General features: G+C 57.1%; 1 protein-coding gene and 1 pseudogene across 1 annotated transcript; one reads left to right on the top strand and one right to left on the bottom strand.

Moving 5' to 3' along the window:
- Positions 1–2,713: 2,713 nt before the first annotated feature.
- On the top strand, positions 2,714–8,591 carry STK19 (serine/threonine kinase 19; the record flags this gene model as incomplete). The annotated part of the gene is made up of 6 exons (XM_057399141.1): positions 2,714–2,897; positions 3,871–4,016; positions 4,542–4,637; positions 5,661–5,812; positions 7,062–7,159; positions 8,443–8,591. Coding segments are annotated over exons 1-6 (825 nt in total), but the record flags the coding sequence as incomplete, so codon positions are not given.
- A 304-nt stretch (positions 8,592–8,895) lies between these two features.
- LOC130593770 (mucin-19-like) lies at positions 8,896–10,027 on the bottom strand (annotated as a pseudogene).
- Positions 10,028–10,045: the final 18 nt, after the last annotated feature.

Here is a 10,045-nt window from a genome sequence, read left to right as displayed (position 1 = left end):
CCCAAAACCCCCATTAAAAGACCCCAAACCCCCACTAAAAAGACCCCACCCCCCCCTCAAAAGCCCATTAAACCCCCCCAAAACGCCATTAAAGACCCCAAACCCCCCATTAAGGGACCCAACCCCCCCCAAACCCCATTAAAAGACCATTAAACCCCATTAAAAGACCCACAACCCCCATTAAAGATCCCAAACCCCCACTAAGAAGACCCCAAATCCCCTCAAAAGCCCATTAAACCCCCCCAAAACCCCACTATAGCCCTCAAAATCCCCATTAAGGGACCCAACCCCCCCCCCAAACCCCATTAAAAGACCCCAAAACTTCATTAAAAGACCCCAAACCCCCATTAAAGACCCCAAACCCCAACTAAAAAGACCCCAACCCCCCTCAAAAGCCCATTAAACTCCCCCAAAACCCCATTAAAGCCCCGAAACCCCCCATTAAGGGACCCAACCCCCCCCAAAACCCCATTAAAAGACCCCAACCCCCCTCAAAAGCCCATTAAACCCCCCCAAAACCCCATTAAAGCCCCGAAACCCCCCATTAAGAGACCCACCCCCCCCCAAAAACCCCATTAAAAGACCCCAACCCCCCTTTTCCCCCCCTCTTTCCCAGCCCTTTGCCTCCATCCGGCGCCCACCGACGCTGCAGGAGGGCTCGGTGGTGCGGTGCATCCAACGCCTGGAGGAGCTGTGCCGGGAGCTGCGCCAAGCGGCCCGGCTGCTGGGGGAGCCGGTGCTGGCCGCCAAGATGGAGGCGGCCTCCACGCTCATCAAGAGGGACATCGTCTTCGCCGCCAGCCTCTACACGCAATAAAGGGGCCCCGGGGCACCCCCGTGGTGGTAATGGTTTGGTCCGATCCTCCCCCGTTGAGATTGGTACAGTCCAATGCGCACACACCCCCCCCAATAGTGGTAATGGTTTGGTCCAAACCCCCCCTGTTGAGATTGGTACAGTCCAATGCACGCACACCCCCCCATTGTGGTAATGGTTTGATCCGAACCCCCCCATTGAAGTTGGTTCAGTCCAATGCACACACACACACACACCCACCCCATTGTGGTAATGGTTTGGTCTGCCCCCCCCCCCGATGAGATTGGTACAGTCCAATGTACACAAACACACACCCCCCCCCTTGTAATAATGGTTCAGTCCGAACACTCCCATTGAAGTTGGTTCAGTCCAATGCACACAAACACCCCCATTGTGGTAATGGTTTGGTCCAACCCCCCCCATTGAGATTGGTACAGTCCAATGCACACACACACACACCCCCCCTGTTGAGATTGGTACAGTCCAATGCACGCACACCCCCCCATTGTGGTAATGGTTTGATCCGAACCCCCCCATTGAAGTTGGTTCAGTCCAATGCACACGCACACACACACACACCCCCCCATTGTGGTAATGGTTTGGTCTGCCCCCCCCCCGATGAGATTGGTACAGTCCAATGTACACAAACACACACCCCCCCCCTTGTAATAATGGTTCGGTCTGAACACTCCCATTGAAGTTGGTTCAGTCTAATGCACACAAACACCCCCATTGTGGTAATGGTTTGGTCCAACCCCCCCCCCGTTGAGATTGGTACAGTCCAATGCACACACACCCCCCCCATTGTGGTAATGGTTTGGTCCAACCCCCCCCCCATTGAGATTGGTACAGTCCAATGCACACACACACCCCCATAGTGGTAATGGTTTGGTCCAAACCCCCCCCATTGAAGTTGGTTTGGTCCAATGCACACAAACACACACCCCCCCCCCCCCCCTTGTGATAATGGTTTGGTCCTAACACCCCCATTGAAGTTGGTTCGGTCCAATGCGCACACACCCCCATAGTGGCAATGGTTCAGTCTGGAATCCCCTTGTTGAGGTGGGTTCAGTCCAATGCACCCCCCCATAGTGGTAATGGTTTGGTCTGGACCCCGCCATTGAAGTTGGTTTGATCCAATGCACACACACACCCCCCCATTGTTGTAATGGTTTGATCCGAACCCCGCCCCCTATTGAGATTGGTACAGTCCAATGCACACACACCCCCCCATAGTGGTAACGGTTTGATCCAAACCCCCCGATTGAAGTTGGTTCAGTCCAATGCACATACACCCCCCCATTGTTGTAATGGTTTGGTCCAATCCCCCCCATTGAAGTTGGTTCAGTCCAATGCACACCCACCCCCCCATAGTGGTAATGGTTTGGTCCAAACCCCCCCGTTGAAGTTGGTCCGTTCCAATGCACACCCCCACCCCCCCCGTAGTGGTAATGGTTTGGTCTGGACCCCCCCATTGAGGTTGGTTTGTTTCAATGCACACACACCCCCATAGTGGCAATGGTTCAATCCAAACCCCTTCATTGATGTTGATTCAATCCAGTGCACTCCCCCCCCATTGTGGTAATGGTTCGGTCCGAACCCCCCCCATTGAAGTTGGTTTGTTCCAATGCACCCCCCCATTGAGGTTGCTTCAGTCCAATGCACACCCCCCCCCCCATTGTGGTAATGGTTCATTCCTCCCCCCATAGACCCTCATGGTTCAGTCCAAGCCCTCCTATTGGCCCAATGGGGCTCAATCCCCCCCCACAGACCCTCATGGTTCGGTCCAAGTCCTCCTATTGGTGCCTATGGCTCAATCCAAGCCCCTGATTGGCCCATGTGATTCAGCCCAGCCCCCTGATTGGCCCACGTGTTTCAGCCCAGCCCTCTGATTGGCCCATGCGGCTCAATTCCCCCCCCATTAAACCCAAATGGTTCCGTCCTCTAGCGAAGCCACGCCTCCTTCCTCTCTTTTTGACGTCATCAAGCAGGGACAAGTCGGGGTTCCCTCCCCTCCCCCCCTCCATGAGCCGTCGTCGCCGCTATGGGGACGGGATCGAGGCCAAGAGGCGGCGCCGGGACGGTACCGGGGGCCTATGGGGCTCTATGGGGTCTCTATGGGGTCTCTATGGGTCTCTATGGGGTCTCTGTGGGGTCTCTATGGGGCTCTATGGGGTCTCTGTGGGTCTCTGGGGCTCTATGGGGTCTCTGTGGGGTCTCTATGGGGCTCTATGGGGTCTCTATGGGGGGGCTCTATGGGGCTCTATGGAGTGTCTATGGGGGGTCTATGGGGTCTCTATGGGTCTCTTTGTGTCTCTATGGGGTCTCTCGGGGTCTCTATGGGGTATGTATGGGTCTCTATGGGTCTCTATGGGGTCTCTTTGGGGTCTCTATGGGGCTCTATGGGGCTCTATGGGGTCTCTATGGGGCTCTATGGGTCTCTGTGGGGTCTCTATGGGGTCTCTATGGGTTTCTATGGGGTCCCTATGGGCTCTATGGGGTCTCTATGGGGCTCTGTAGGTCTCTGTGGGCCTCTATGGGGGCTCTCTGGGGCTCTCTGGGGTCTCTCTGGGGTCTCTATGGGTCTCTGTGGGAGCTCTGTGGGTCTCTATGGGCACTATGGGGTCTCTATGGGGTCTCTGTGGGGCTCTATGCGGTCTCTATGAGTATTCGTGGGTCTCTATGGGTCTCTGTGGGGTCTCTATGGGGGCTCTATGGGGTCTCTGTTTCTCTATGGGGCTCTGTGGGGTCTCTATGGCTCTCTATGGGGCTCTATTGGGTCTCTGTGGGGCTCTGTGGGGTCTCTATGGGGTCTCTATGGGGCTCTGGGGTTCTATGGGGTCTCTGTGGGTCTCTATGTGCGCTCTGTGGGGTCTCTATGGGGCTCTGGGTTCTCTATGGGTCTCTATAGGGCTCTATAGAGCTCTATAGCACTCTTTGGGGCTCTGTGTATCTCTAGGAGTCTCTATGGGGTCTCTATTGGGTCTCTATGGGTCTTTTGGGGTCTCTATGGGGCCACTTATGGGGCGCACCCCCCCCCCCCCCGCTCCCCATAGGCAGCCCTGGGGCAGTGGAGGCCGCCCTGGGGGCCTTGGGGGCCCTGTTCCCCATAGGGCTCTTTGGGGACCTCCTGCCCCCCCTGGTCCTGCGCCATCAGCTCTACAGCATCGTCAGCGACCGCACGGCCGTCGACCGGCACCTGGTGGGGCCCGCTATGGGGCAGCCCCATAAGTAACCCCCTGCCCCATAGGGGACAATGGGACCTCCCCTTTGGACCTCTCTTAGTTGGGTTCCCTGCCCCATAGGGGACAATGGGACCTCCCCCTGCCCCATTGGACCTCTCGTGGTTGGGTCCCCTGCCCCATAGGGAACAATGGGACCTCTAACCCCCCCATGGGACCCACATTGTGTGCTCTGCCCCGTAGAGAACAATGGGACCTCCCCCGGCCCCATTGGACCTCTCGGGGTTGGGTCCCCTGCCCCATCGCGGACAATGGGACACCCCCCCCCCCCCCCCCCCCAACATTGAACATCTCTTGGTTGTGTCCCCTGCCCCATAGGGGACAATGGCACCCTCCCCATGGGACCCACATTGTGTACTCTGCCCCATAGAGAACAATGGGACCTCCCCCTGCCCCATTGGACCTCTCATGATTGGGTCCCCTTGCCCCATAGGGGACACTGGGACCCTCCCCATGGGACCCACATTGTGTGCTCTGCCCCATAGGACCGGCTCCGGGCTGACGGGCGCATCCGGTTGCTCCATGTGGGGCTGGGCGCGGATACCCTGGGGGTGGTGTGCGTGGATGCCTATAGGGAGAAGGTGGGGAGAGGCCAGGGGGCACAGTGGGGACCCCCTCCCCCTTGGGGATAATGGGATCTTCCACCCCCCCATAGACGATAATGGGATCTTCCACATCCCCTAGGCGATAATGGGATCTTCCACCCCCCCATAGGCGATAATGGGATCTTCCACCCCCCATAGGCGATAATGGGATCTTCCACCCCCCATAGGCGATAATGGGATCTTCCACCCCCCCATAGGGAATAATGGGATCTTCCACCCCCCATAGGCGATAATGGGATCTTCCACCCCTGTAGAGGATAACGGGATCTTCCACCCCCCATAGGGAATAATGGGATCTTCCAACCCCCCCATAAGCGATAATGGGATCTTCCCCCCACATAGGCGATAATGGGATCTTCCACCCGCCATAGGCGATAATGGGATCTTCCACCCCCATAGAGGATAACGGGATCTTCCACCCCCCCATAGGGAATAATGGGATCTTCCACCCCCCCATAGGCGATAATGGGATCTTCCACCCCCCCATAGGCGATAATGGGATCTTCCCCCCCCATAGGCGATAATGGGATCTTCCACCCGCCATAGGCGATAATGGGATCTTCCACCCCCATAGAGGATAACGGGATCTTCCACCCCCCCCATAGGGAATAATGGGATCTTCCACCCCCCCATAGGCGATAATGGGATCTTCCACCCCCCCATAGGCGATAATGGGATCTTCCACCTCCCCCATAGGCGATAATGGGATCTTCCACCCCCCATAGGTGATAATGGGATCTTCCACCCCCCCATAGGTGATAATGGGATCTTCCCCCCCCATAGGCGATAATGGGATCTTCCACCCGCCATAGGCGATAATGGGATCTTCCACCCCCATAGAGGATAACGGGATCTTCCACCCCCCCCATAGGGAATAATGGGATCTTCCACCCCCATAGGCGATAATGGGATCTTCCACCCCCCATAGAGGCTAATAGAACCCCCATAGGGCCCCATAAGCGGCAATGGGCCCCCCCCATCCCCTCTCCTGCCCCCCAGGTGCTGGCGGGGGCGGCGGGGTCCCCCCGGGCCCCACTGATCCGGAGGTTCCTGGACGGGGCCGTGGCCGCCAGCCCGGCGCTGGGCTACGAGGAGGGGGAGCTGCGGGCGTGGGGCTTCGGGGACCCATTGCGATGCGCATCCCCATTGACGTGAGGGACCCCCCCCACCCCATGACACCCATTGCCCCACTGAGACCCATTGAGACCCATTGATGCGCATTGAGCCCCATTGACGCCCATTGACAGTCGTTGAGCCCCATTGAGCCCCATTGACACCCATTGAGCCCTTTGACACCCATTGAGACCCATTGATGCGCATTGAGCCCCATTGAGCCCCAGTGCAGCCGTTGACACATTGACACCCATTGAGCCCCATTGCCCCCATTGAGCCCCATTGACACCCATTGAGCCCCTTCGACACCCATTGAGACCCATTGACAGCCATTGACAGCCATTGAGCCCCATTGACACCCATTAAAACCCATTGAGCCCCATTGACACCCATTGACAGTCGTTGAGCCCCACTGAGCCCCAATGACGCCCATTGACAGTCGTTGAGCCCCATTGAGCCCCATTGACACCCATTGAGCCCTTCGACACCCATTGAGACCCATTGATGCGCATTGAGCCCCATTGAGCCCCAGTGACAGCCGTTGACACCCATTGACACCCATTGAGCCCCATTGAGCCCCATTGACACCCATTGAGCCCCATTGACACCCATTGAGTCCCATGGACACCCATTGACACACATTGACAGCCATTGAGCCCCATTGACACCCATTGAGCCCCTTCGACACCCATTGAGACCCATTGACAGCCATTGACAGCCATTGAGCCCCATTGACACCCATTAAAACCCATTGAGCCCCATTGACACCCATTGAGCCCCACTGATACCCGTTGAGCCCCATTGACAGCCACTGAGCCCCTTCGACACCCATTGACACCCATTGAGCCCCATGGACACCCATTGCACCCCATTGATACCCATTGACCCCACTGAGCCCCACTGACCCCACTTACACCCATTGAGCCCCATTGACACCCTTTGAGCCCCATTGAATCCCACTGAACCTCATTGACACCCATTGATGCCCATGGAGCCCCATTGACCCCATTGAGCCCCACTGACACCCATTGGTACCCATTGACCGCACTGAGCCCCATTGACACCCATTGACCCCATTGAGCCCCATTGGTACCCATTAACCCCATTGACACCCATTGACCCCATTGATACCCCTTGATTCCCAGTGATCCCATTGACCCCCACTGAACCCCATTGACCCCTTTACCCCCATTGCCCCATTACCCCCATTACCCCCATTTCCCCCCATTGCCCCACTGACCCCCATTGCCCCCCATTGCCCCACTGACCCCCACTGCCCCATTGCAGGCAGTTGGTGGCCGCGGGGCTCCTCACGCTCCGGGATGCTGGGAGCTGGTGGCTGTCGGTGCCGGGACTGGGCCGCTTCATCCGCGCCATCCTTAGGGGTAATGGGACCCCCATTGAGCCCCACTGAGCCCCATTGAGCCCCACTGAGCCCCATTGAGCCCCACTGACCCCTATTGAACCCCATTGAACCATATTGAACCCCGTTGAGCCCCATTGACCTCCATTGAACCCCATTGACACCACTGACCCCTATTGAACCCCATTGAACCATATTGAACCCCCTTGAGCCCCATTGACCTCCATTGAACCCCATTGACACCATTGACCCCTATTGAACCCCATTGAGCCCCATAGACCTCCATTGAGCCCCATTGAACCCCATTGACCCCCGTTGATCCCCATGACCCCATTGAACCCCATTGAACTGCATTGCCCCCATTGAGCACCATTGAGCCCCGTCACCCCCCATTGACTCCCATTGACCCCTATGGATCCCATAGACCCCCATTGACTCCCATTGATCCCCATTGACCCCTATGGATCCCATAGACCCCCATTGATCCCCATTGACCCCTATGGATCCCATAGACCCCCATTGACTCCCATTGATCCCCATTGACCCCTATGGATCCCACTGAGCCCCATTACCCCCATTACCCCATAGCCCCATTACCCTATTGACCACCATTGACCCTCATTTCCCCCATTGACCCCATTACCCCCATTCCCCCATTGACCCCCTATTCCCCCATTGCCCCCATTCCCCCCATTGCCCCCATTCCCCCCATTGCCCCCATTCCCCCATTGACCCCCATTGCCCCATTGCTCCATTCCCCCCATTCCCCCCATTGCCCCCATTGCCCCCCATCGCCCCCTTGCCCCCATTCCTCCATTGCCCCCCATTCCCCCCATTGCCCCCCATTGACCCCCATCCCCCCCATTGCCCCCATTCCCCCCCATTCCCATTCCCCCCATCGCCCCCATTGCCCCCATTCCCCCCATTCCCCCATCGACCCCCTATTCCCCCATTGCCCCCCATTCCCCCATTGCTCCATTCCCCCCATTCCCCCCATTGCCCCCCATCGCCCCCTTGCCCCCATTCCTGCCATTGACCCCCATTGCCCCCCATCGCCCCCTTGCCCCCATTGCCCCCCATTACCCCATTGCCCCCATTCCCCCATTGCCCCCATTCCCCCCATTCCCCCCCATTCCCCCATTGCCCCCCATTACCCCATTGCCCCCCATTCCCCCCATCGCCCCCATTGCCCCCATTCCCCCCATTCCCCCATTGCCCCCCATTCACCCCCATTTCCCCATTGACCCCCATTACCCCATTGCCCCCACTGCCCCCATTGCCCCCCATCTCCCCCTTGCCCCCCAGGCCGTGGGGCCATCCTGTCCCGCCTGCGCCGGGCCCGGCACCGGGAGCTGCTGCTGGAGGAGCTGCAGGAGCGCAGGGCCCCCCCCGGCGCCGCCATCGGCCTCAGCTTCATCCTGCACGACCTCCTGGGGGCACAGCTCGTGCTCAGGTGGGTGGGGGGCAGAGACCCAGAGAGACCCATAGAGACCCAGAGAGACCCAGAGAGACCCATAGAGACACATAGAGACCCATAGAGACCCATAGAGACCCATAGAGACACATAGAGACCCATAGAGACACATAGAGACCCATAGAGACCCATAGAGACACATAGAGACCCAGAGAGACCCATAGAGACACATAGAGACCCATAGAGACCCATAGAGACACATAGAGACACATAGAGACACATAGAGACACATAGAGACCCATAGAGACACATAGAGACCCATAGAGACACATAGAGACCCATAGAGACCCATAGAGACCCATAGAGACACATAGAGACCCATAGAGACCCATAGAGACACATAGAGACCCATAGAGACCCATAGAGACACATAGAGACACATAGAGACACATAGAGACCCATAGAGACACATAGAGACACATAGAGACCCATAGAGACACATAGAGACACATAGAGACACATAGAGACCCATAGAGACCCCAGAGAGACCCCATAGAGACACATAGAGACCCCATAGAGACACATAGAGACTGTAGAGACCTATAGAGACCCATAGAGACCCCATAGAGACACATAGAGACACATAGAGACCCCTATAGAGACCCATAGAGACCCATAGAGACCCACAGAGACCCACAGAGACCCCTATAGAGACCCAGAGAGACCCATAGAGAACCCTATAGAGACCCATAGAGACCCCATAGAGACACATAGAGACACATAGAGACCCAGAGAGACCCATAGAGACCCCATAGAGACACATAGAGACTATAGAGACCTATAGAGACCCAGAGAGACCCAGAGAGACCCCAGAGAGACCCAGAGAGACCCAGAGAGACCCACAGAGACCCATAGAGACCCACAGAGACCCAGAGAGACCCAGAGAGACCCACAGGGACCCATAGGGACCCACAGGGACCCAGAGAGACCCAGAGAGACCCATAGAGAACCCTATAGAGACACAGAGAGACCCAAAGAGACCCCTATAGAGACCCATAGAGACCCAGGGAGACCCATACAGACCCATACAGACCTATAGAGACCCACAGAGACCCATACAGACCTATAGAGACCCATAGAGACCTATAGAGACCCACAGAGACCCATAGGCCCCTATAGAGACCCATAGAGACCCATAGACAATATAGAGCCCCATACACTCCTATAGAGACCCATAGACCCCTATAGAGCCCCATAGACTTCTATAGAGACCCATAGAGCCTCCATAGACTCCTATAGAGCCCCATAGATTTCTATAGAGCCTCATAGACTCCCCATCGATTCCTATAGAGACCCATAGAGCCCGTAGGCTCATATAGAGTCCCAGAGACTTCTATAGACTCCTGTAGACCCCCATAGACTCCCCATAGACTCCTATAGAGGCCCATAGACTCCTATAGAGCCCCCATAGACTCCCCATAGACCCCTATAGAG

This window comes from Pezoporus wallicus, unplaced genomic scaffold (genome assembly GCF_028554395.1).
Source record: "Pezoporus wallicus isolate ANWC-B61680 ecotype Strahan unplaced genomic scaffold, APGP_CSIRO_Pwel_v1 contig_10372, whole genome shotgun sequence".
Lineage (NCBI taxonomy): Eukaryota > Metazoa > Chordata > Aves > Psittaciformes > Psittacidae > Pezoporus > Pezoporus wallicus.
This window is presented reverse-complemented; position numbering and strand designations above follow the sequence as displayed.